We start from the raw sequence: 27006 nt of genomic DNA, 5'->3' as shown, positions 1-27006 counted from the left end.
GGAGGCTGCTGTGTCTGTGTTATGTCTTAGACAGTGTTCTGCTCGCAATAGGATTACTCGGTATTTCCAGTTGTAGCATTGTTCTGATTTGATATCTGTTTCATCGCATGTTAGTACCATCTTGGTTCCTGGCATATGCTGACAATTTCTGCTGGATTCCATGTGCCAACAGTTGGGCATTGTACTCAAAACTTTTGTTTGATGTTCAGTTTGGGTAATTTGTTACTCCCATGCCATTTGTGGGCATCTTTCATCTTCCTCTGTTTTTTGAGTGATGACTGGGGAAGGTTGTTGCACTTGTCTGCCAAATGGTAATTCCACATTGATTCTATAGTAGGATAGAAGTTTGCAAATTCGGCATGGGTATACATATTCGGTTCCAACTGTGCTGTGTATCCTGTTGGATGATGATCAGCATTGCAGAGTTAGGTGGTTCTGCTGCTTTGAGGTCACAATCACGCCCCTTGTCATTACATTTACTTAGGAATTGTTCAGTGGTCTCTGTTGGTTGTTGCCTAAAAGACATGGGGGAGGGTTTCCCCCTTAGCAGGTGGGCCTGGGAGTGGCCGCCCAACGGCCCGCCGCCCGTGATCGGGCCCGGACCGTGATTTCATGCTGTCTGGCCAATTAACGGTCAGCCAGCGTGAATCGCACGCTGAAACGCTCAGCACTACCTGAGGGGGTGGGGGGAGAAGGGCGAGCGCGGAAGTCAGCACATGCACGGGAGTGCGCTCTGTGAAAACTCCCTGAAGACACAGAGCTGCCTCAGGGAGCTGAAGATTTTCAACTTTACAAATAAAGATTTTAAAATTAAGGAGAACATGTCCCCTCATGTGACAGAGTCACATGAGCAGGGACATGTTAAAAATGAGTTTTAAAAGTTTTTTCTTAATCACTCTTTGAAACCTCATTCCCGCCCATGGATGAGGTGTCGTAAAAAATGGCCTATTCGCTCGCCTGCCAACCGTAAGGTTGGACGGGCAGGGAAAAATTCAATTTAATTAAATTATTAATAGGCTTACCAGCCCCCTTAATTGTCGGCAGGCGTGCTGCCAACTCCCGTGCACGCCCGCTGACCGAAATATCGCGCGAGTGCGCGATGACATCAGGGTGCTCGCCCGACATCATTGCACACTATTTCATGCTCGTGCATGTTAGGCACACCCGCACACCGAGTTGAAAATTCAGCCCATGAATTCCAGACAGTCTAGTTGGAAGTTGAGCTTCCACTTGTAATTGATCTTCGAGTGTTGACTGTATTTTACCTGGAATTTTAAGGTCATCGTCCAACAAACCTGAAGCATTTAGTCTGTGGAGACCTTTATTGCCATCATTTTAATTATAATATCTTGTTTATCTGGTTCAGCAATATTGAGGTCCAGAAAACATAGCTCTACGCATTGTCAGAACATAGTAAATTCAGGTAGGAGGTCTATCACTTTCCAATTGAATGTTGGAAATTTTAAGGCCATCTGTGGCTTTTTGCAGGATTACTGGGACCCTCTGAACAGGACAGCAAGTCACGCTGGTTTTACAGCTCTTCTGAACTTAATTTAGCTCTGAGTTGCAATACCTTTAGCAGCCACAGCCTTAGCTGGTCATAGGTTACTGCCTGACTGAAACAGCGGCACTTCTTTCCTGGGCTTACTGAAGCTCCACCCACAAAACAGTGGTTTTTGGCGTGAATAAGCAGGGCTTCAAAGATGAAATTAAACTGTCAAAAAAGCAATTTTTTGCTACCTTCTTCGAGCTGTTGGGAGTTGTTACTGGATGGACTCTCCTTTCCTAGCTCAGTCTGCAGTGATTCAATCTCTTCCCAACCTCCTGTAGGGATAGTAAGCAGTGATAATGGATTCCTCCATCTGTGGAGTTGTACTTTAAATTAGACCTCTCAGTGTCGGCTTTTAATAGCTGTTCCTGCACAAACTTTGCAATGGTAGTCTTATACTAATTACTAAATTTGAACCATCATACTGGGACCTGGTGCCTGCTGGCTGCTGTGATGTCCCAGAATGAAGGTACAGTATATAGGATTCCTACAGTACTGCACAATCACTTACACATGGTGTATTAGCAGGTGATAGTTGTCTTACTTCCACCCCAGTTGTTCTTCTGCATGTGAAAGTGTTAAGGCTTGAATGCTCCTCAGTCAAATCTTCAAAAACCACACTACCACCATGTCTTCTGTTTGATGTAGACATACCAATCACACAACAAGGATTAGTGATATAATAATGTAGGCTCTTTATTTGAAGACAAGACTATATACATACAATGACTGGGAGACTGGGAGGAAAATCTGACTTCTACTGCTGCTTTTGTGGACTGAGCTCAGAGTCATGAGACTATTACATCACATCCTATGTCGAGGTGGTAGTGATTGACAACATTTTAAGATACACCCATTAAAGGTACATATACATCGTATCACAAGATAACTGACAGAATATATCTAGAACAGGAATTATTCTTCCTATAGCAATAGGCATTCACTATATTGGATTCTTCTATGCACTGCAGTTGACATCTGCTAGATCAACCTGACTTCCATGCATGTATGTATCAATCAAATGACAGATATTATGTTGGCAAGGGATGCACCTTCATTTCCTTAATGGAAAGATCGCATAAGCCAAACAGGATGGTGCAACGAGATAGGATTAATTAATGACCTCATAGGTAGCAGCGATCATAATATGATTAAATTTTGCATTCAGTTTGAGGGAGAGAAGAGTGGCTTCAAGACTAGTATTTAAAACTTAAAAAAGGGCAATTATGAGGGCATGAAAGCAGAGCTAGCTAAAGACTACTGGCAAATTACATTAATGAATAGATCAATAGAGATGCAGTGGCAGAAATTTAAAGGGATATTTCAGAATACACAGAATTATTACATTCCAACAAGAAAGGAAAATTCCAAAGGAAAACCCACCATCCATGGTTAACTAAAAAAGTTAAAGATAGTATCAAACTTAAAAGAAAAAGCATATAATTGTGCAAGGAAGCCTGGCAGGTCAGGAGAATGGACAGAATATAAAAAAACAGCAGAGAATAACTAAAATATTAATAAGGGGGGAAAATTAGAGCATTAGAGAAAGTTAGCTAGAAATATAAAAACATACAATCAGAGTTCCGATAGATATTTTAAAAAGAAAGGAGTTAAAATGAGCATTGGTCCTATAGAAAATGAGCCTGGGGAATGAAAAATGAAAAATAAGGAGATGGCAGATGAATTGAACAGGTATTTTGCATCAGTCTTCACTATAGAGGATACAAGTAACATCCCAGAAATGGCTGTAAGTCAGGAAATGGAAGGAAGGGAGGAACTCAAGAAAATTACCATCACCAGGGAAGTGGTACTGAGCAAATTGTTGGAGCTGTGGGTTGACAGTACCCAGGACCTGATGGATTTCATCCTAGGGTCTTTAAAAAAAAGTAGCTAGTGAGATAGTTGATGCATTGGCTTTAATTTTCCAAAATTCCCTAGATTTGGGCAAGGCTCCATTTGATTGGAAAATAAGGAATGTAATTCCTTTATTCAAAAAGGGAGGGAGACTGAAAGCAGGAAACTACAAGCTAGTTAACATAACATCTATTATAGTGAAAATGTTAGAAGCTATTAAAGATGTTATAGCAGGGCACTTAGATAAATTCAAGGTAATCAGGCAGAGTCAACATGGTTTTTTGAGAGGGAAATCATGTTTAACCAATTTATTGGAGTTCTTTGAAGAAGTAACATGTGCTGTGGATAAAGGGGAACCGGTGGATGTACTGTACTTAGATTTCCAGAAGGCATTTGATAAGGTATCACATCAAGGGTTATTGCAGAAAATAAAAGCTCATGATGTAGGGGGTAACATGTTGGCATGGATAAAAGATTGGCTAGCTAACAGGAAACAGAGGGTAGCCATAAGTGGGTCGTTTTCTGGTTGGCGGGATGTAATGAGTGGTGTGCCACAGGGGTCAGTGCTGGGACCTCAACTTCTTACAATTTATATAAATGACTTGAAGGGGCCGAAGGGATGATTGCTAAATTTGCTGGACACAAAGATAAGTAGGAAAGTAAGTTGTGAAGAGGACATAAGGAGGCTACAAAGGGAAATAGATAGGTTAAGTGAGCGGACAAAGATCTGGCAAATGGAGTATAATGTGGGAAAATACAAAATTGTCAATTTTGGCAGGAAGAATAAAAAAGAAGCATATTATCTGAATGGTGAGAGATTGCATAGCTGTGAGATGCAGAGGGATCTGGGTGTCCTAGTGCATAAATCACAAAAGATTAGTATGCAGGTACAGCAAGTAATTAGGAAAGCTAATAGAATGTTATTGTTTATTGCAAGGGGAATTGAATACAAATGTAGGGAGATTATGCTTCAGTCACACAGGTAATCAATGAGAGCACATCTGGAGTACTGTGTACAGTATTGGTCTCCTTATTTAATAAAGGATTGGAAACAATTCAGAGAAGGTTTACCAAACTAATATCTGGATTGAAGGGTTGTCTTACAAGGAGAGGTTGGACAGGCTAAACTTATACCCGCTGGACTTTAGAAGAGTAAGAGGCTACTTGATTGAAACATATAAGATCCTGAGGGGTCTTGACAGGATCAATGTGGAGAGGATGTTTCTTCTTGTGGGAGAATCTAGTACAAGTGGCCACTGTTTAAAAATAAGGGATCGCCCATTTAGGACAGAGATGAGGTGAGGCTTTTTTTCTCTCAGAGGGTTGAGAGTCTTTGGAACTCTCTTCCCCAAAAATTGGTGGAAACTGAGTCTTTGAATATTTTTACGGCAGAGTTAGATAGATTCTTGATAAGTAAGAGGATGAAAGGTTATCAGGGGCAGGTAGGAATGTGGAGTGGAGGTTACAATCAGATCAACCATGATTTTGTTGAATGGCGGAGCAGGCTCAAGGGGCTGAGTGGCCTACTCCTGCTCCTAATTTATATGTTTGTAGGATATTTAGGGAACAATTTTCAACTGCTGCCTTCCCAGTTCTGGCTTGAGAAACAAGTTGCCAGCGGTGGAAAATTGGGAGAGGGGAACCTCGGCTATTCCTCAGTTTGCTGTCCACTGTTGTATTAGGGATGCTCTATATGTGAAGACAGTCCATTTCACTTTCTCTTGCTTGATTAAAGCAGGCAGAGCAAGAATATGGCTTTGCCAGATCTCAGGATTCCTCACAGCGCAGAGTGCCATTAACTGCACTAATACTGTTGCAGACATTGCATGTGGATTCTTAGATATACCGCAACCAGAAGTGCAGCTAGTATATACTCAGTACCATACTCAGCATATCATGCAGATCAATGCCCAGAATCCTGCCAGTAGTCACAGTGCTTTTATTCTGTGATACTGCATAGTGGTGGTGGTGTAGTGGTATTGTCACTGGACTAGTAATCCACACACCTAGGGTAATGCTCAAGGGACCTGGATTTGAATCCCACAATGGCAGATAGTGGAATTTGAACTCAATAAATATCTGGAATTAGAAGTCTAATGATGACCATGAAACCATTGTCATAAAAACCCATCCATTTTGCTAATGTCCTTTAAGGAAGGAAATCTGCCATCCTTACCTGGTCTGGTCTACATGTGACTCCAGACCCACAGCAATTTGGTTGACTCTTAATGTCCTCTGAAATGGCCTAGCAAGCCACTCAGTTGTATCAAACCACTAAAAACTAGTCAATAAGGAATGCAATTGGACGGACCAGCTGGAATCGACGTAGGCACTGGGGCAAACCCAGCCCTTTCAACCCTGCACAGTCCTCTTTACTAACGTCTGGGGGCTTGTACCAAAATTGGGAAAGATGTCTCACGGACTAGTCAAACAACATCCTGACATAGTCATACTCGCAGAGTCATACCTTACAGATAATGTTCAGACACCACCATCACCATCCTTGGGTATGTCCCACCGGCAGGACAGACCCAGCAGATGTAGTGGCACAGTGGTATACAGTCAGGAGGGAGTTGCCCTGAGAGTCCTCAACATCAACTCCAGACCCTATGAAGTCTCATGGCATCAGGTCAAATATAGGCAAGGAAACCTTGTGCTGATTACTATAAGACCATAAGACATAGGAGCAGAATAGGCCATTTGGCCATTTGCGTCTGCTCCACCATTCACTGAGATCATGGTTGACCTGATAATCCTTAACTCCATTTTCCTGCCTTTTCCCCATAAACCCTTAATTCCCTGACTGATTAAAAATCTGTCTAACTCAGCTTTGAATATACTTAACGACCCAGCCTCTACAGTCCTTTGTGGTAAAGAATTTCACAGATTCACTACCCTCTGAGAGAAATTCCTCCTCATCTCTGTCTTAAATGGGTGAGCCCTTACTCTGACATTATGCCCTCTGGTCCTAGACTCTCCCATAAGGAGAAACAACATTTTAGCATCTACCCTGTCAAGCCCCCTAAGAATCTTATATGTTTCAATAAGGTCGCTTCTCATTCTAAACTTCAATTAGTACAGGCCCAACCTACTCAACCTCTCCTCATAAGCAAATCCCTCCATCCCCAGGATCAACCTAGTGAACCTTCTCTGGACTGCCTCCAATGCCAGTATATCTTTCCTTAGATAAGGGGACCAAAACTGTTCACAGCGTTCTAGGTATGGTCTAACTAGTGCCTTGTATAGTGTTAGTAAGACTTCCCTATTTTTACACTCTATTCCCTTTGAAATAAAGGCCAACATTCCATTTGCCTTCCCTATTACCTGCTGAACTTAGAACCATTGAACACTACAGCACAGAAAACAGGACATTTGGCCCTTCTAGTCTGTGCTGAAATATTATTCCGCTAGTCCCATTGACCTGCACCTAGTCCATAACCCTCCAGACCTCTCCCATCCATGTATCTATCTAATTTATTCTTAAAACTTAAGAGTGAGCCCGCACTTACCACGTCAGATGGTAGCTCGTTCCACACTCTCACCACTCTCTGAGTGAAGAAGTTCCCCCTAATGTTCCCCCTAAACCTTTCCCCTTTCACCCTAAAGCCATGTCCTCTCGTGATTATTCCTCCTAATCTAAGTGGAAAGAGCCTACTCGCATTTACTCTGTCTACACCCCTCACAATTTTGTAAACTTCTATCAAATCTCCCCTCATTCTTCTACGCTTCAAGGAATATTTGCTAGTTGTTTGCTAAATGTTTGCTAGTTTTTTGTGATTCATGCACGAAGACCCCCAAATCCCTCTATGCAGCGGCTTTCTGCAGTCTTTCTCCATTTAAATAATATTCAGTTCCTCTACTCTTCCTGCCAAAGCGTATAGCCTCACATCTTCCCACATTATATTCGATCTGCCAAGTTTTTGCCCACTCACTTAACCTGTCTATATACCTCTGTAGACTCTTTGTGTCATCCTCACTACTTCCCTTCCCAACTATTTTTGTGTCATCTCCAAACTTGGCGATAGTACATTCGATAGTACATTCACGTACATATATATTGTAAATAATTGTGGCCCCAGCACTGATTCCTGTGGCACTCCACTAGTTACAGGTTGCCATCGTGAAAATGACCCCCTTATCCCAACTCTGTCTTCTATTAGTGAGCCAATCATTGATCCATGCAAATATACTACCCCCAACACCAGGGGCTCTTATCTTACTAAGCAGCCGCATGTGCAGTACCTTATCGAATGTCTTTTGGAAATCCAAATATATTACATCTACTGGTTCTCCTTTATCTATCCTGCTTGTTACCTCCTCAAGGAATTCTAATAAATTTGTCAGTCATGATTTCCCCTTCATGAAGCCATACTGACTCTGCTTGATTATACTATGTATTTCTAAATGCTCTGTTATTACACCCTTTTATAATAGACTCTAACATTTTCCCAATGATGGATGTTAAGCTAACTGGCCTATACTTAACTGTTTTTTCTGTCTCCCTCCCTTTTTGAATAAGGGTGTTACATTGGCAGTTTTCCAATCCTCTGGGACTTTTCCAGAATCTAAGGATTCTTGGAAGATTACAACCAGTGCATCCACTATCTCTGTAGCTACTTCCTTTAATGTCCTAGGATGCAACCCATCAGGTCCAGGGGACTTATCGGCCTTTAGCCCCATTAGTTCCAGGACATCACTGCAGTAGTTCCTCAGGGTAGTGTCAAAGGCCCAACCATCTTCAGCTGCTTCATCAATGACCTTCCCTCCATCATAAGGTCAGAAGTGGGGATGTTCGCGGATAATTGCACAATGTTCAGCACCATTCGCGACTCCTCAGATACTGAAGCACTTCATGTCCAAATGCAGCAAGACCTGGACAATATCCATGTTTGGGCTGACAAGTGGCAAGTAACATTCGTGCCACACAAGTGCCAGGCAATGACCATCTCCAACAAGAGAGAATCTAACCATTGCCCTTTGATATTCAATGTCATTACCATCGCTGAATCCCCCACTATCAACATCCTGGGGGTTACCATTGACCAGAAACTGAACTGGACTAGGTACATAAATACTGTGGCTACAAGAGCAGGTCAGAGGCTGGGAATCCTGAGGCGCGTACCTCACCTCCTGACTCCCCAAAGCCCATCCACCATCTACAAGGCACAAGTCAGGAGTGTGATGGAATACTCTCCACTTGCCTGGATGAGTGCAGCTCCAACAACGCTCAAGAAGCTTGACACCACCCAAGACAAAGCAACTCACTTGATTGGCACCCATCCGCAGACATTCACTTCCTCCACCACTGATGACCAATGGCAGCAGTGTGTACTATCCACAAAGTGCACTGCAAAACTCACCAAGGATCCTTAGACAGCACCTTGCAAACCCATGACTGCTACCATCTAGAAGGGCAAGGGTGGCAGATACATGGGAACACCACCAGCTGCAAGTTCCCTCCAAGACACTCACCATTCTGACTTGAAAATATATTGCTGTTCCTTCACTGTCACTGGGTCAACATCCTGGAACTCCCTTCCTAACAGCACTGTGGGTCTATCTACACCACATGGACTGCAGCGGTTCAAGAGGAAGCTCACCACCACCTTTTAAAGGGCAAATAGGAATGGGCAATAAATGCTGGCCTAGCCAGTGATGTCCACATCCTCTGAATGAATAAAAAAAAATTTGAGGCATTTTGTCAAAGTTACTGGTTAACCTGCTGACCGGTTGGCCCATGGCTTTCGTGTGCAGAGCCAGATACCACATGAAATGTCATTGAGCAGACCATTAGGCTGTTTGAGTAATGTTTCCAATGCCTGGACCATTCTGGAGGAGCCTTGAGTACCCACCAGAGTGTGTCTCATGACTTAGTGGTCTGCTGCATGATGCACATCTCTTCATCAGGAGGGCAAAACCCAAGGCACCAGATATACAGTGAGTAGCTGATGAGGAGGAGGAAGAGGAAGGGAGATGGCAAGAAGCCGATTTCCACCTGGGCTGTGACCCCAGCCCAAATCCCCATCAACAATAGTGCCACAACTTTCCTTCTGTTACTGACCATCACAACATTTTCATGACCACAATGCTGAAATAAAGGTCAACAAAAAAACAAACATTTCACACCAACTTTATAATTCAAGCTGTCCATCTTGTATTCCATGTGTCTTTACCTGTCCTAGTGCTCCAATGCAGTGCTACCCCTGTGGCTGCTGCATGGCCGGTGGAAGGCTGCTGACTTTCAACAGGGAGACTGCAGGTGGCCTAGCAGGATGACCTTGTGCAGCTCTGGAACTAGAAGGCCCAACTTTGTACAGCACCCTGGCATGGATGGCAGCTTTCTGCCTGGTTGTCAGACAGGCAACAGCAAGGCCATTCTCAGAGTGAAAGTGACGGAAGGGTGAACGTTGTCATCCTGAGAGGGGACATGGAAAAGGCCACACGTGCAGACAAGAGGGAGATTGCAGTGGATGGACTTCACTACTGTCTGGGCCAGGACATGGACACCCTCTGGAATCTCTGCCAGATCCTCACACACCTCACGCTGAACCTCCAGCATCTGCTGCCTTATGATGACTCCAGAGACACATCATCCGCCCAGAGCTCAGCATGGGCTTGGCCTCCCACACACCTCCTCAGTGGCCCCAGCTGTCACACCCTCCGCCAGTTGGTCAGGTGTATGTATGGTGCTCGTACCAGGTTGTGACCCCAACCGAATCTACTTGTGAGCATGGACCCACTGAGGTGACAGTATCTGTGCTGGTGGAGGGTGTGGGCGAATGACATGATGCTCCACCATCTGAGGTTCCCTCCTCCTCCTCAGAGGTGGATGACTGTCCGTTGGAGATGGAAACTCCCTGTTCCTGTGATTGACCTGTGAAAGAGAACAGGATGATCAGCACTTCTCACCCCTCCAGACAGGAGCTCACAGAATTGACAGCAGCTCACATCAATGTCTGTACGTTGAAGGACACATAAACTGCATCCACCATGCTTGCCTGAGGCTTCCCTCATGCTTAGTGATGAGGCAGCTCACCTTCCTGTGACTGCATTCTGGCCTCACCCCCACATAGGAGTGGCCGCCCTGATACCCTGCCAACTGTAGAGCCTCCTCCTCTATCGGAGTCAGGATGGTGATGGTCATGACACCATCACTGATCCGGGCCCTCTCCTGGGCATTTTGGCCCCTTTTCTCCTGTAGGACTTTGCATAGTTCCTGCTGTGTCTGTGGCCAGTGGCATGAATGTGGCATTGGGCTACTCTGGAGCCACCTTGCATGGGTCAGCAGTGCCAGTCTCACATCCCCTGACAAAGTTGCAAGCATTCCTTCCCAAAGGGATGCTGAAGCCTCACCCCAGTGCCATAATTATAATGGGCTCTCCCTCCCTAGCCGTTGCACCCTCCCACTTATCCATTTCCTTTGCCATAAAGGCAAACAAGGTGTGGTACTCACCCCTGTAGAGTGGAGAAGGTTGGTGATCAGCTTGCAGCACTGCAGCCAGGTTCTCCTGATCACCCCATGGCTACTGGCCTCCTACCCAGGCTTCCTTGATTAGGTGTTGAGGTCTCCTCCTTCTGCCCATGGGGAAGAGTACCTCCTGCTTTGCCTAAGTGAGTTGGAGGAGAATGAGCTGGGGGTCATCACTGAACTGTGGGACCACCTGGAATCTTGCTCCTGCCATGCCTATAGGTACATTTCTCCTGCAGGTTTCTTCCAGGGATGTTGGAGGAGTCACTGGTAGTTGGATGCTGGAGGGATCAGTGATTGCTGGATACTGGAAAGTTCAGTGGATTCTGGAGGGGTCAAGGGTCGTTGGAGTTTTTTTTTCCTTCATTCAAGAAATGTGGGCTTCGCTGGCTGGGCCAGCATTTATTGCCCATTCCTAGTTGCCTTGAGAAGGTGGTGGTGAGCTGCCTTTTTGAACTACTGCAGTCCATGTGGTGTAGGTACATCCAGAACACTGTTAGGAAGGGAGTTCCAGGATTTTGACCCAGCGACAGTGAACGAACGGCGATATATTTCCAAGTCAGGATGGTGAGTGGCTTAGAGGGGAAGTCGCAGCTAGTGGTTTTCCCATGTGTCTGCTGCCCTTGTCCTTCTAATGGTCGTGGGTTTGCAAAGTGCTGTCTAGGGAGCCTTGGTGAGTTCCTGCAGTGCATTTTGTAGATGGTACACACTGCTGCTACTGTGCGTTGGTGGTGGAGGGAGTGTATGTTTGTGGATGAGGTGCCAATCAAGTGGGCTGCTTTGTCCTGGATGGTGTCAAGCTTATTGAGTGTTGTTGGAGCTGCACTCATCCAGGCAAGTGGAGATTATTCCATCACACTCCTGACTTGTGCTTTGTAGATTGTCAACAGGCTCTGGGGAGTCAGGAGGTGAGTTACTCGCAGGAGGATTGCTAGCCTCTGACCTGCTCTTGTAGACAGTACTTATATGGCTAGTCCAGTTCAGATTCTGGTCAATGGTAACCCCCAAGATGTTGATAGCGGGGGATTCAGATATGGTAATGCCACTGAATGTCAAGGGGCGATGGCTAGATTCTCTCTTGTTGGAGATGGTCATGGCCTAGCATTTGTGTGGTGCAAATGTTACTTGCCACTTATCACCCCAAGCCTGGATGTTGTCCAGGTCTTGCTGCATTTAAACGTGGACTGCTTCAGTATCTGAAGAGTTGCGAATGATGCTGAACATTGTGCAATCATCAGTGAACATCCCCACTTCTGACATAATGATGGAAGGACAGTCATTGATGAAGCAGCTGAAGATGGTTGGGCCTTTGACACTACCCTGAGGAACTCCTGCAGTGATGCCCTGGAGCTGAGATGACTGACTTCCAACAACCATAACCATCTTCCTTTGTACTAGGTATGACTCCAACCAGTTTTCCCCCTGATTCCCATTGACTCCAGTTTTGCTAGGACTCCACACTCAGTCAAATGAGGCCTTGATGTCAAGGGCAGTCACTCTCACCTCACCTCTGAAGTTCAGCTCTTTTGTCCATGTTTGAGCCAAGGCTGTAATGCGGTCAGGAGCTGAGTGGTCCTGGCGGAACCCAAACTGAGCGTCAGTGAGTAGGTTATTGCTAAGCAAGTGCCGCTTGATAGCACTGTTGATGAATCATTCTATCAATTTACTGATTATCGAGAGTAGACTGATGGGGCAGTAATTGGTCTCGTTGGATTTGTCCTGCTTTTTGTGTACAGGACATACCTGGACAATTTTCCACATTGCCGGGTAGATGCCAGTCTTGTAACTGTACTGGAACAGTTTGGCTAGGTGCGATGCAAAATCTGGAGCACAAGTCTTCAGTACTATTCCTGGAATATTGTCAGGGCCCATATCTTTTGCATTGTTCAGTGCCTTCAGCTGTTTCTTGATATCATGTGGAATGAATCAAATTGGCTGAAGATTGGCATCTGTGACGCTGGAGACTCCTTGGAAGAGGCCGAGATGAATCATCCACTTGGCACTTCTGGCTGAAGATTGTAGCAAGTGCTTCAGCCTTATCTTCTGCACTAACATGCTGGGCTCCCCCATCATTGAGGATGGGGATTTTTGTGGAGCCTCCTCCTTCAGTGAGTTGTTTAATTGTGGATGTGGCAGGACTGCAGAGACTAGATCTGATCTGTTTGTTATGGAATCACTTAGCTCTGTCTATCACTTGCTGCTTATGCTGTTTGGCATGCAAATAGTCCTGTTTTTTAGCTTTACCAGGTTGACACCTCATTGTTAGGTATGCCTGGTGCTGCTCCTGACATGCTCTCCTGCACTCTTTATTGATCCCCTGGCTTGGTTGTAATGGTAGAGTGGGGGATATGCTGGGCCATGAGGTTACAGATTGTGGTTGAGTACAATTCTGCTGCTGCTGATAGCACACAGCGCTCATGGCTGCCCAGTTTTGAGCTGCTAGATCTGTTTGAAATCTATCCCATTTAGCAGGGTGATAGTGCCACACAGCACGATGGAGGGTATCCTCAATGTGAAGACGGGACTTCATCTCCACAAGATCGTGCGGTGGTCACTCCTACCAACACTCTCATGGATATCTGTGGCAGGAAGGTTGGTGAGGATGAGGTCAAGTGTGTTTTTCCCCCTTGCTGGTTCCCTCACCACCTGCCACAGACCCAGTCTATCAGCTATGTAATTTATGACTCGACCAGCTCAGTCAGTAGTGGTGCTACCGAGTCACTCTTGGTGATGGACATTGAAGTCCCTCACCCAGAGTACATTCTGTGCCCTTGCCACCCTCAGTGCTCCACGTGATGTTCAACAGGGAGGAGTACTGATTTGTCAGCTGAGGGGGGTCTCAGATAATTATCAGCAGGAGGTTTCCTTGCCCATGTTTGACCTGATGCCTTGAGACTTCAAGGGGTCTGGAGTCGATGTTGAGGACTCCCAGGGCAACTCCCTCTCCTCTGTATACCACCGTGCCGCCACCTCTGCTGGGCCTGTCCTGCCGGTGGGTCAGGACATACACAGGGATGGTGATGGTCATGTCTGGGACATTGTCTGTAAGGTATGATTCCCTATGTATGACTATGGGCGGGATTTTCCACACCTGCCTGCCACCATGATCTTCCAGTCCTGCCACAAGTCAATGGACTTCTGGCTGGGGCTCCGCCTCGCCCGCGACGGGTCCCGCCCGCGATGGCGCTGGAAAATCCCGGCCTATGTCAGACTGCTGCTTGACTTGTCTGTGAGACAGCTCTCCCAATTTTGGCACAAGTCCCCAGATGTTAGTAAGGAGGACTTTGCAGGGTCGACAGGGCTGAGTTTGCCGTTGTCGTTTCCGGTGCCTAGGTCGATGCCGGTTGGTCCGTCCGGTTTCATCCCTTTGAGACTTTGTAGTGGTTTGTTACAACTTAGTAGCTTGCTCGGCCATTTAAGAGTCAACCACATTGCTGTGGGACTGGAGTCATATGTAGGCAAGACCAGGTAAGGACGGAAGATTTCCTTCCCTGAAGGGCATTAGTGAACCAGATGGGTTTTCACAACAATCGACAATAGATTCATGGTCATCATTAGCTTTTAATTCCAGACTTTTATTGAATTCAAATTTCACCATCTGAACCCGGGTCCCCAGAGCATTACCCTGAGTCTCTGGATTATTAGTGCAGCAACAATATCACTACGCCATTGCCTCCCCATGAAGCTGAAGGGGACACTAGCTTCTGGAGAGGTCACTGGTTTCTGGAGGGGTCTGTGGTCACTGGTTGCTGGAGGGGTCACTGGATGCTGGAGGGATCACTGGATGTTGTATCCTGGATGCTTGGTGGGGCGGGGCGCAGGAGGAGGTGGTGAGTGGATGCTGGATGCTGGGGGGTCACTGGTTGCTGGGCAGTTGGTTAGTAGTTGCTGAGGAGGTCAGTGGTTGCTGGGGGGGGGGGGGGGGGGGGGTCACTGGTTGCTGGGTGGGGGTCACTGGTTGCTGGGGGGGGGTGGTCAGTGGTTGCTGGATGGAGGTGGGGGGTTCAGTGGTTGCTGCAAACTTGCAGGCCTGAGCACTCAGAGGATGGTTGCTGGTGGATCGCTAAAGCATTTGGGTCAGGGCTCAGGTGCTGGTGGCTCTTTAAACATGGCACCAGTACTTCCATACATGTCAGGTGACAATGCAGATGCCACCTCAATGTCCGCCTCTGGCTGCTGAGTGGTCTCCAACTCCATCGACTGTTAATTGGCTGGCCAACGTGAGATGTCAATGGGTACATGGGTCGAAGAGGGGGTACCTTCACCACCCACTTCTGGTTCCACCTCCCCTGTCCCGCCAAGCCCAGTAAAATACCAGCCTATATACAACTATAAACAGCTAAAAAAAATGTATAATTTTTTTGTAGGAGGTGCATGGTGAGCATCTTAATTAGATGGACTGTTTTAGATGCACATTAGGTGCTATTTAGAGTGGTGGTCCTGGCAAGAACAATACTAATTGTTTTAACCTCAGTGAAACCAATATCGAACTCTTTACTAATTTTTTCTGGATTTTTCCCACATAGACACAGATTGTTTCTGATATTCCTTGTCCAGAAAGTTACACTTCAAAAGAACATCGTTGTTCAGGTTATAAACAAATAACATTAGCCAGGCATGCCAAAGTCATTTTGATGAGCTGTACAAAGAAATTGATCTCCACACTTCCCAAAGGACATACAAACTTTAAAAAAGAGAACACATAAACAAAATACCTTCCAAAGTATTCCGGAAGCTAAAATTAGCAAACTTATCAAAGGGTGGAGCTTCATATTCCGTCAGATTTAAACAAAATTCCACTTCTGCTGAGATTGGAAGCCTTGGGGTTCTATTTCGATCATGGTTGCCTGGATTACGTTGAATGGGTCCCTCAGGAACACCATCACACAAAACCTCACGACGATTGTATTCTTCTGGCCTGGTGCAAATTACCTGTGCCAAATATAAGACATAAAATATGGATTTTCTCACTAATATAGACCATTTAGCTTAACATCTGTCAGAGGGAAAATGTTAGAAGAAATTATTAAAGATTTTATAGCAGATCACTTGGAAAAATTCAAGGTAATCAGGCAATCAACATGGTTTTGTGAGAGAGAAATCATGTCTAGCCAATTTATTGGAGTTCTTTGAAGAAGTAACATGTGCTGTGGATAAAGGGGAACCAGTGGATGTACTGTAATGAGATTTCCAGAAGGCATTTGATAAGGTGCCATATCAAAGGTTATTACAAAAAATAAAAGCTCATGGTGTAGGGGTAACATATTGGCATGGATAGAAAATTGGCTGGCTAACAGGAAACAGAGGGTAGGTATAAATGGGTCATTTTCTGGTTAACAAGATGTGATGAGTGGTGTGCCACAGGGATTGTTGTTGGGGCCTCAACTTTTTACAATTTATGTAAACAACTTGGATGAAGGGACCAAAGGTATGGTTGCTAAATTTGCTGATGACACAAAGATAGGTAGGATAATAAGATGTGAAGAGAACACAAGAAGGGTACAAAGGGATATAGATAGGTTAAATGAGTGGGCAAAGATCTGGCAAATGGACTATAATGTGGATAAGTGTGAAATTGTCCATTTTGGCAGGAAAAATATAAAAGAAGCATATTATCTAAATCGTGAGAGATTGCAGACCTCTGAGGTGCAGAGGGATTTGGGTGTTCTAGTGCATGAATCAGAAAAGGTTAGTGTACAGGTACAGAAAGTAATTAGTAAAGCTGTTTTCATTTATTGTGGGGGGAATTGAATACAAAAGTAGAGAGATTATGCTTCAGTTATACAGGGTATTGATGAGACCACATCTAGAGTACTGTGTGCAGTATTGGTCTCCGTATTTAAGGAAGGATGCAAATGCATTGGAAGCAGTTCAGAGAAGGTTTACTAAAGTAATATCTGGATTGAAGGGTTGTTTTGTGAGGAGAGGTTGGACATACTAAATTTATACCCACTGGACTTTACAAGAGTAAGAGGCTACTTGGTTGAAACATATAAGATCCTGAGGGGTCTTGACAGGATCAATGTGGAGAGGATGTTTCTTCTTGTGGGAGAATCTAGTACAAGTGGCCACTGTTTAAAAATAAGAGGTCGCCCATTTAGGACAGAGATGAGGTGAGACTTTTTTTCTCTCAGAGGGTTGAGAGTCTTTGGAACTCTCTTCCTCAAAAGGTGATGGAGACAGAGTCTTTGAGTATTTTTAAGGCAGAGCTATATATTCTTGATAAGTAAGGGGGTGAAAGGTTATCGGGGGTAGGCGGGAGGGTGGAGTGGAGGTTACAATCAGATCAGTTGTGACCTCATGGAATGGCATAGCAGGCTCGAAGGGCTGAGTGCTTCTGCTCTACTCAACTTCCTGGAGTTGTCACACTATCTCGGAAGTGTGCTGGGGCAATGCAGTTTACTGTCTGGCAGAGATAGTGGACTAAATACTCCACAATGCTAATGCATCTATAATCACTAGAATTTTTTTGTGATTGACAAAAACTTACTGGGTATTTGCTGATTGTGCCATGGCTTGCTGTTTGCTAGGCTTGAAGCTTTCCCTTTGTGAAGGCGAAAGCTTGATGAATGATGGTAGTAAATACCCATAGAAGCCACTAATAGATAACTCATTAAAGGTAACTCATTTTTATATAGAAAAAAAGGTTAAAACATAGGTTGTGAACTCGTTTTGAGATCATTTTCCCAGGATACCACAGGTGAACTAAAATCAATGGTAACCATAATCCTTCAAAGTATGGATACTCATGGGTAATCAGTCTGTGATTTTCATCTTTAGCATGATCTTAGCATGGTTTCATTGAGAAGTGGGCACTGGTGCACAGTGGAGAGGGTCATGAGAAGATGAGTCAGAAAGCACAGCAGGGAGGGATTTGACGTGAGGGAGCCAAGGAGCATATGATTGTAGACAGAGGGAAAAATGATGGAAAGGAAACCAAGAAAAGAAGCATAAGGTATATAGGGATATAATACAGTAAGGGGAGGCAGTTAATAGAGCACAACAAAGGATCCAGGAAGTTCTAATGGAAATAGCATATTAAAACTAATTTAAAAATCTTAAGGCTTCATGAGAATCATTGACTTACACCTTTACTAGTGTAAGGAAATAGAGATTGTTTAGGTAAGTTATATTTGTATTTGTGGGTGATAGGAATGAGTTTTAGCTTTATTGTTTAAGTTTGATTTGTATTTCTGTTTCTCTGTGTTAACAAAAGGTCAAATTGAGTTTTAGTTTCACTTCAAAAGGTGCCTGCATTTCTAATGAGAGTCTTATGACTGTTGCAGCTAAGTTAAATAAACAAGAGTAGAGAAACTGGGCTGTTGCCTAGCAACAGGGGCCAGAGAGGCAGGTGCCTCCCACAGATATGCACACAGAAGAAACTAGAAAGCAGTTTGATTTGGAAGCTGTTTGAGTTCAGTTGGTTTTGAAAATAGCTGCCTGGAGACACTGGAGCAAAGGGGGCAGATAGCCAGTCCCAAGCTAAAGAAGAAAGTCCCCATAAATCCAGGGGAGTGGAACAGGAAAAAGTCCCAAGAAGACCTTCTAGTCAAAGGGAAGGACAGAAATCTGGAAAAGGTCCTGTTAAATGAAGTTAAGAATGAGGGTTAGAGAGAAAGGTTTCAAGCTCGTGATTTAAAGAGACAAAAGTTGCAGAAAGCAGATTTAAGGTGAGAACAGCTTGCAAAAAGCCAGAAGGTCCAAAGAGACAACTGAAGGTCTGTAACCCATTGCTATGGGCATGTGAAGCAATGTTGTACTGTTAACAGCTGAGTCAGTTAAATAGAGTTCATGGAAGACAGTTTGAATGCATGTGGTGACCCAGGGGAGAGGAACATCAGAAGGAGAGTTCGAAACCCTGGAGGTGAACCCTTGCGGAAGGCATTTGAGAGAAAGCCTTGGTTTGGGAGAAGATTCCAAAGTGAGCTCTTGGAGAATGGAGATTGGAAACCATTGTGTGAAAGACGGAGTTCAGTGAGACTGGTTGGTTCACGGTGACAAGCGCCAGGGGGGAGTTGAGGAGAAATCCATAACATCTGGTTGAGGAGGCATCTGTCACTTGTTTCAGAGTGCGGTGTGTCTGACCATCAGTTGCCTATTGGTTTACATGGTCTGTGTACTTACTGTGGACATTAGAGTATAAGATAGCTTTTGTAACTTGTGTTATCCTTACAAATCTGTATATATCTGTAAAGGTATAATTGTGGGTGAAGGAGTATTGTAATATAGTTCATCTTTTCTTGTTTAATAAATGTTTTATGCTTTTGTTAAAAGTTCATTAGCTGACTCCAGTGACTCTGTTCAGTCGCCCCTCTCCATATATCTAAACAAACAAAAACAAAAGTTAGGATCTATCAAGCTGGGTTCCACCCTGTGATCAGGCTTGTCCAGTGGTAACCTCAGCTGGGGATTATAACACTCGTCTCAGGAATGCAGTGAATGAAAATGATTTGTTCCAAGAATATTTTTTCTCCTAGATCTGATTTTAAATCAGAAAGTTGTATCTGAGATAATTATTTTCTTTATACAGTCCGAAAATCTGGGTATGCCTTCATAACACCAGAGTTTCTTTATGATTGACAGAAAACCTATTGATTCTATGTGCCAATTTCCATATCTAATAAAGACTAAGGGGAGAAAGAGGCAGCCTTAAATACATTCTGGGTGTTGTAGCCAACCTAACTGACACGCACACACAGACACACATACATTAGCACTCGAGTATATAGGGAGTTGTAGGTTACCAGCTCTGTGACATGCAAAAGGTAACATTGGTACATTCCAGTGCTGTCATTGTTTCTCTTTGTTCAAGGACCTGACAAAGCGGCAACATTCTAAATGCAGACTTTTTACCTACAGGCCTTGAAATAAAACATGAATAAAAGCACCACCGTCAACACCCCTTTGTCATTTTGTCGATGACATCTTTGGCAATCTTTTCTTTGCCTCCACCTATCACTGGCCCTCTATCCAGCTCTACCTGTTCCACCCCCCTCAACCAGCTTATATTTCACCTCATTTCTATACTTCTTAGTTCTGATGAAGGGTCATACGGACTCGAAACGTTAACTGTATTCCTCTCCGCAGATACTGTCAGACCTGCTGAGTTTTTCCAGCTATTTTTGTTTTTGTTTCAGATTTCCAGCATCCGCAGTATTTTGCTTTTATCTTATATGAATAAAAGCAAACCTTCCAAAGTCAACAGTATATGTAGGTTTAATTATATTGATATGAATTATTTAATTTTTCAATGTGTTCCCTGATATTAGAAACTTTATTTTTATGGCTGCCCTTTGATACCTAATGATGGCAACCAAAATGATTTACAAAATAACATTTTGAGTGATTTAATTACTTTTTTTAAATGGGCATCTGTTTTGTTGTTTGCATTTTATTGATTGTTACATTTCCACCTATTTATAACGGTTTTATTTTTGTTTTAAGAAACCATTTTGATCAACCCAGTATGAATATGATGTACATTTAGCAAGTGTGATAGTTGCATGCTAGAAGAATTTTACATAAAAAATATGTTGCATAGTGTCTCTCACTCAAATTCCTGCTTGATTAAAGAGAACCAAAAAACACTTCATTGTCTCTGAGACTTTTCTTGCTAACTTGCTAAACCCTTTCAGGGGACATGTGCATTGACCTCCAGGCAATAAACCACATAACCTTCAGTCTACTGTTAGCATGTGTGGCCATTTTGTTATACATTTTTAAACATAATTCTTGTGTTTTTTAATTCATTTACAGGTTGGGGACATCGCTGACAAAGCTAACGTTTATTGCCAATCCCTAATAAGGTGGTGTTGAGCTGCCTTCTTCTTACCCTCATCAACCCTCTCTGTTACATCATCAAAAAACTCCAGCAAGTTAGTTAAATAGAGTTTCCCCTGAAGAAATCCATGCTGGCTTTCCTTAATTAACCTGCATTTGTCTATTTGATTATTAATTTTGTCCTGAATTATTGTTTCTTGAAGTTTCCCCACCACTGAAGTTAAACTGACTGGCCTGTAGTTGCTGAACAAGAGTGTAATGTTTGCAATCCTTCAGTCCTCTGGCACCACCCCTGAGTCTAAGGAAGACTGAAAAATTATGGCCAGTGCTTCTGCAATTTCCACTCTAACTTCCCTCAGTATTTTTGGATGCAACTCATCCAGTCCTGGTGCTTTATCAACTTTAAATACAGACAGCCTATCCAATATCTCCACCTTATCGATTTTAAACCCCTCTAGTGTCTGAATTACCTCCTCTTTCATCTTGGCCTTGGTGGTATCTTCTTCCTTAGTAAATAAAGATGCAAAGTATTCATTTAGTTAATACCTCAGCTATGTCCTCTGTCTCCATGCATAAATCCCTTTCTGGTCTCTCATTAGCCCTACTCTTCCTTTTATCACCCTTTTACTATTTACACGTCTAAAGATGACTTTGGGATTCTCTTTTATGTTATCTGGCAGTCTCTTTTCTTTGCTTATTTGCTTTTCCACTTCCCCTCTGAACCTTCTATATTCAGCATAATTCTCAATTGTATTTTCTACCTGACATCTGTCATAAATGTGCTTTTTCTTCTTTATCCTAATTTCTGTCTCTTTTGTCATCCAAAGAGCTCTAGATTTATTTGCCCTACCTTTACCTTTCGAGAAAACATAGATTGATAGTTTGGGCACAATCTGTCCTTTCAAGGTAGCTCATTGTCCAGCTACCATTTTCCACCCAACATCTGACTCCAATTTATTTGGCCCAGACCTGTTCTTATCCCATTGAAGTTAGTTTTACCACAGTTAATTATTCTTACTCTGGATTTTTCTTTGTCCTTTTCCATAGGCAGACTAAGCCTTATGATACAATGATCACTGTTTCCTAAATGTTATCCCACTGACACTTGATCCACTTGGCCCACCTCAGTCCCAAGAATCTAAAGCCCTCCCTCTTGCACCATCTTTCCATCCATTCGCCTGCTTTATCCTCCTGTTTCAATACTCAATTGCACGTGCCACTGGGAGTAATACAGAGATTACTACTTTTGAGATCCTGCTTGCTAATTTCCTACCTAGCTCCCTAAATTCTGACTGCAGAACCACATCCCTCTTGTCGTTGCCTATGTCATTTGTACCTATGTGGACCATGACTGCTGGCTGTTCACACTCCCCCTCCAGGGTGCTCTGCAGCTAGTGACATCCTTAACTCCGGTACCAGAGAGGCAACATACTCTCCTGGATTTTCATCTGTAGAAACACCTATCTATTCCACTAACTATCAAATCACATATCACTATTGCTCTTCCAGTCTTTCTTGTAACTCCTGTACAGGTGATTCACCCATGGTGCCATGGGCTTGACTCTGGTTGCATTCCTCAGATGAACCATCAGTTTCATCAGTATTCAGAACTGAGTACTGGTTAGAGAGTGGGATGCACTCAGTGGACTCCTGCACCATGTGCCTGCTCTTTTTTGACTGCCTGGTAGTCATCCATTCCCTCTCCCTCCGCATAATCTTGAGCTGTGGGGTGACAACATCTGCAAACATGCTATCCATGAATCTCCCAATCTCACAGATGCAGCACAGTGATGCCAGCTGGTGCTCAAGTTCCGAAGCCCGGAGCTCAAGCTATTGCAACTGCCATTACTTCCTGCATAAATGGTTATCCAGGACCTGGGAAGCATTCTGGAGTTCCCAAATATCACAGGATGTGCACTCTTGAGGTTGGAGCAGCCATGGCCACTTCTCTATTTATTAGGTAATAACCTTGTTACTGCTAATAAATCTTACTACTGGTAATAAACCTTACTAATACTGATAAACCCTGTTTATACTTGATGCACCTCACTAGTGGTAAAATACCTTACTTAAAAATAGAAGATAAGACTCACCAGCTACTCACTCGTCACTTGTTAATAGTTAATGTTTTTAGTGTTTGTTAAACTCCCAGTTGTTTAGATTCAACCCTTAAGCAGCAATACTCGCCAGCCAATCAACTTATAGCTTTCCTCTGATGTCACTGCTCATTTTTTTCAAACTCAGGATGCTCCTGGACCTTTCTGCCTCTGTCCCAAAGGTAAGTGCTGTAGGCTTCACATCTCAGGCTTTATCTGCTCTCCACTCTGTTTCCTGTGTGCTCTCTCCAATCCGTCTCTCTCCCAGAAGGTAAGACTGTAGGCTTGCTCATCGGGTTTTATTGACCCACTCCCTAGTCTGTGTTTCTTCTGCAATGCCACTCCTCTCTGCCTCACTCCCCAAAGGTAAATGTTCATGATGATGGAAAAGCTTCGGGGAGTTGCTCACCTTATGGTACTCAGCCTCTGACCTTTTCATGTAGCTATGATATTTACATGCCTGGTTCAGTTAAGTCGATAGTGACCCCCAGGATGTTGATGGTGGGGTATTCAGCCATGACAATGCCTTTGAAAGTTAACTGGAGGTAGTTAAACACTCTGTTATGGCTTGGCATTTGTGCAGTGTGATGTTACTTCCCACTTATCATTCCAGGCCTGATTGATGTCCAGGTCTTTCTTCACATTGACAGGGACTCAGTCATTATCTCAGGAGTTGTGAATGGTACTGAGCACTGTGAAATTATCAGTGAACAATCTAGCTTAATGGTGGAAGGAAGACCATTGATGAAGCAGCTAAAGATGTTTGGGCCTGGGACACTACCCTACAGTGATGCCCTGGAGCTGAGATGACTGACATTCAACAACCATAACCATCTTCCTTTGTACTAGGTACGACTCCAACCAGTTTCCCCCCCTGATTCCCATTGACTCCAGTTTTGCTAGGGCTCCACACTCGGTCAAATGAGGCCTTGATGTCAAGGACAGTCACCCTCACCTCACCTCTGGAGTTCAGCTCTTTTGTCCATGTTTGAGCCAAGGCTGTATGAGGTCAGGAGCTGAGTGGTCCTGGCAGAACCCACACTTAGCATCAGTGAGTAGGTTATTGCTAAGCAAGTGCCGCTTGATAGCATTGATGAAGCAGCTAAAGATGGTTGGGCCTAGGACACTACCCTGAGGAACCCCTGCAGTGATGTCCTGGGACTGAGATGACTGCCTCCAACAACCACAATCATCTTCCTTTGTGCCAGGTATGACTCCAACCAGTAGAAAGATTTCCCCCTGGTTCCCATTGGCTTCAATTTTGATAAGGCTCCTGGATGTCACACTAAGTCAAATGCTGCATTGATGTCATGGAAAATGACTCTCACTGCACCTCCGGAATTCAGCACTTTTTCCTATGTTTGGATGGAGGCTATATTGAGGTCTGGAGCCAAGTAGCCTTGGCAGAACCCAAGTTGAGTATCAGTGAGCATGTTGTTGGTGAATAACTGATGCTTGATAGCACTGTTGATGACAACTTCCACCATTTTGCCAATGGTTGAGAGTAGGCAGAGTAGGATTGGAACTCATATCTAGATATTCAGTCCAAACTTCAAGATTGCTGATCTGGTACATAACTAGGGATCTGGTGCATAACTACAGTTGCCAACTCTGGCTGGATATATTCCAGGAGACATCAGTAGAAGTGATGTCACGGAAAGCTGGCCGGGTGGCACGAGTTGATTCTAGGTTTATGAGTTGTCTGTATAAACAGATACATAAATAAAAATCCTGCCCCGCCTCCTCTTACTGCTGTCAATACGCAATAATTGGGGGAGGGACGGGGGAGATTTACTGCAATATCATTACATATATAATAAACCACTTTGCCAAGCCTTGACTGCGCTATGAACCCGTTTCACTTTCAGCAGTTATGTTGCAAACTCACAGTTGACACAGGCAGAGACATTCCAAATTGGAGTCCTGATACTTCAATGGAACTGAAATTAGAACACTGTGTAACCATTCAACATTCCATTCTGCCCCTGATGAATTTCACACCCATAAAAGCTTAAGATTTGATTTTTTTAAAATTTCTAGTAAAAATTTACTACATGCAGGAATGAGAGTCAACAATTTAAATAGTGATTTTTCTGTTGGGGAGGTTGCATTTGCAATAATGCTGTCACAAAAAGTTTATTTATGGTCTAAATACGAGCAGTAACTTTCTGATGTGAGTTTAATGAGTATTTAATGTGTAAATCCAGAATGTACTTAAAATTAACAGAGAGGTTGAGAGTGAGGTGTGTTTTTTTATTCTTGTCATGGCATGTGGGTTTCACTGGCAAAGCCAACATTTATTGCCCACCCCTAATTGCGTTAAACTGAGTGATTTGCTAGGGCATTTCAGAGGGCAGTTAAGATGTGGGGTCACATGTAGGCCAGACCAGGTAAGGACAGCAGTTTTCCTTCCCTAAGGAACATTAGTGAACCAGATGGATTTTGACAACAAACAACGATAATTATCGTGGTCACCATTATTGAGGTTAGTTTTATATTCAAAATTTATTAATTGAATTTAAATTCCACCAGCTGTCATAGTGGGATTTGAATCCATGCTCCCAGAGCATCAGCCTGGGCTACTGGATTACTAGTCCAGTGATACTACCACCATCTCCCCTATTTGTGCAAGACAATGGAAATTTCCCAGCATGAGTTAGCAATGATGATATTTTGACTGAACATGCTGGCCGATTTATACATTAGTAATGGCATGCAATGTGAGCTTGCCATTATTTTTCCAGCAATGTTTCCACCCACGGTGGTTGACAGGGCCCTCAACCGTGTCCGGCCCATCTCCTGCGCATCCACCCGCACTCCTTCCTCTCCCTCCGAGAACCATGATAGGGTCCCCCTCACTTATCACCCCACCAGCCTCCACATTCAAAGGATCATCCTCTGCCATTTCTGCCAACTCCAGCATGATGCCACCACCAAACACATCTTCCCTTCACCCCCCCGGCGGCATTCCACAGGGATCATTCCCTCAGGGACACGCTGGTCCACTTCTCCACCACCCCCTAACCTGAACCCCCTCCCATGGCACCTTGCCATGCAACCGCAGAAGGTGTCACACCTGCCCCTTTACTTCCCCCCTCCTCACCGTCCAAGGGCCCAAACACTCCTTTCAAGTGAAGCAGCATTTCACTTGCACTTCCCTCAATTTAGTCTACTGCATTCGCTGCTCCCAATGTGCTCTCCTGTACATTGCAGACACCAAACGCAGACTGGGTGACCGCTTTGCGGAACATCTTTGGTCTGTCCGCAAGCATGATCCAGACCTCCCTGTTGCTTGCCATTTCAACACACCACCCTGCTCTCAAGCCCACATGTCCGTCCATGGCCTGCTGCAATGTTCCAGTGAAGCTCAACGCACACTGGAGGAACAGCACCTCATCTTCCGACCAGGCACTCTACAGCCTTCCGGACTTAACATTGAGTTCAACAACTTCAGATCATGAACTCTCTCCTCCATCCCCACCCCCTTTCCAATCCCCCCTTTTCCAATAATTTATATATTTTTTAAATATATTTTTCTTTTCCCACCTATTTTAAAATTTATTTCGATCTATCGTTTTATCTTCACCTTTTAGCCCATTTCGATCCTTTCACCCCACCCCAGCCCCACTAGGGCTATCTGCCACTTGTTTGTCCTGCTTTCTACCCTTAATGTCACCATTAGCACATTCCTTAGATAATATCACCACCGTCAACACCCCTTTGTCCTTTTGTCTATGACATCTTTGGCAATCTTTTCTTTGCCTCCACCTATCACTGGCGTTCTATCCACCTCTACCTATCCCAACCTCCTCAACCAGCTTATATTTCACCACATTTCTATATTTCTTTAGTTCTGATGAAGAGTCATTCGGACTCGAAACGTTAACCGTGTTCCTCTCCGCAGATGCTGTCAGACCTGCTGAGTTTTTCCAGCTATTTTTGTTTTTGTTTCAGATTTCCAGCATCCGCAGTATTTTGCTTTTATCTCTTATTAATTGTAACCTGGAAATTACTGTTGGTATGAGACCCTAAGACTAGACAAATACTCTACAGTATTGCTGAAAAAAGAGACATGTCTAAGCTTTCTGTCTTGCACTCATCAGAACACTCGCGCGATTACCAATATAAGGGGGAAGACAACAATTTATACTGTATGTGAAGAGATTGCTGATTGGTTGGCAAGTGTCGTTGCCATGGAGAATGCACCACTGATAGTGACTGACAGTTAACTGCCAAGCATTGCTCAAATTTACATCAGC

The 27006-nt window shown here is 44.0% G+C and overlaps 1 protein-coding gene across 1 annotated transcript in view; it reads right to left on the bottom strand.

The window, feature by feature from the left end:
* tyr (tyrosinase) overlaps positions 1-27006 on the bottom strand; it is a 72903-nt gene that overhangs the window by 28810 nt on the left and 17087 nt on the right. Inside the window, exon 2 of the mRNA XM_078545748.1 lies at positions 15587-15803. Coding sequence (XP_078401874.1) covers positions 15587-15803 — 217 coding nt within the window. The remainder of the gene's footprint in view (positions 1-15586; positions 15804-27006) is intronic.

This window comes from Cetorhinus maximus, chromosome 7 (genome assembly GCF_964194155.1).
Source record: "Cetorhinus maximus chromosome 7, sCetMax3.hap1.1, whole genome shotgun sequence".
NCBI lineage: Eukaryota > Metazoa > Chordata > Chondrichthyes > Lamniformes > Cetorhinidae > Cetorhinus > Cetorhinus maximus.
This window is presented reverse-complemented; position numbering and strand designations above follow the sequence as displayed.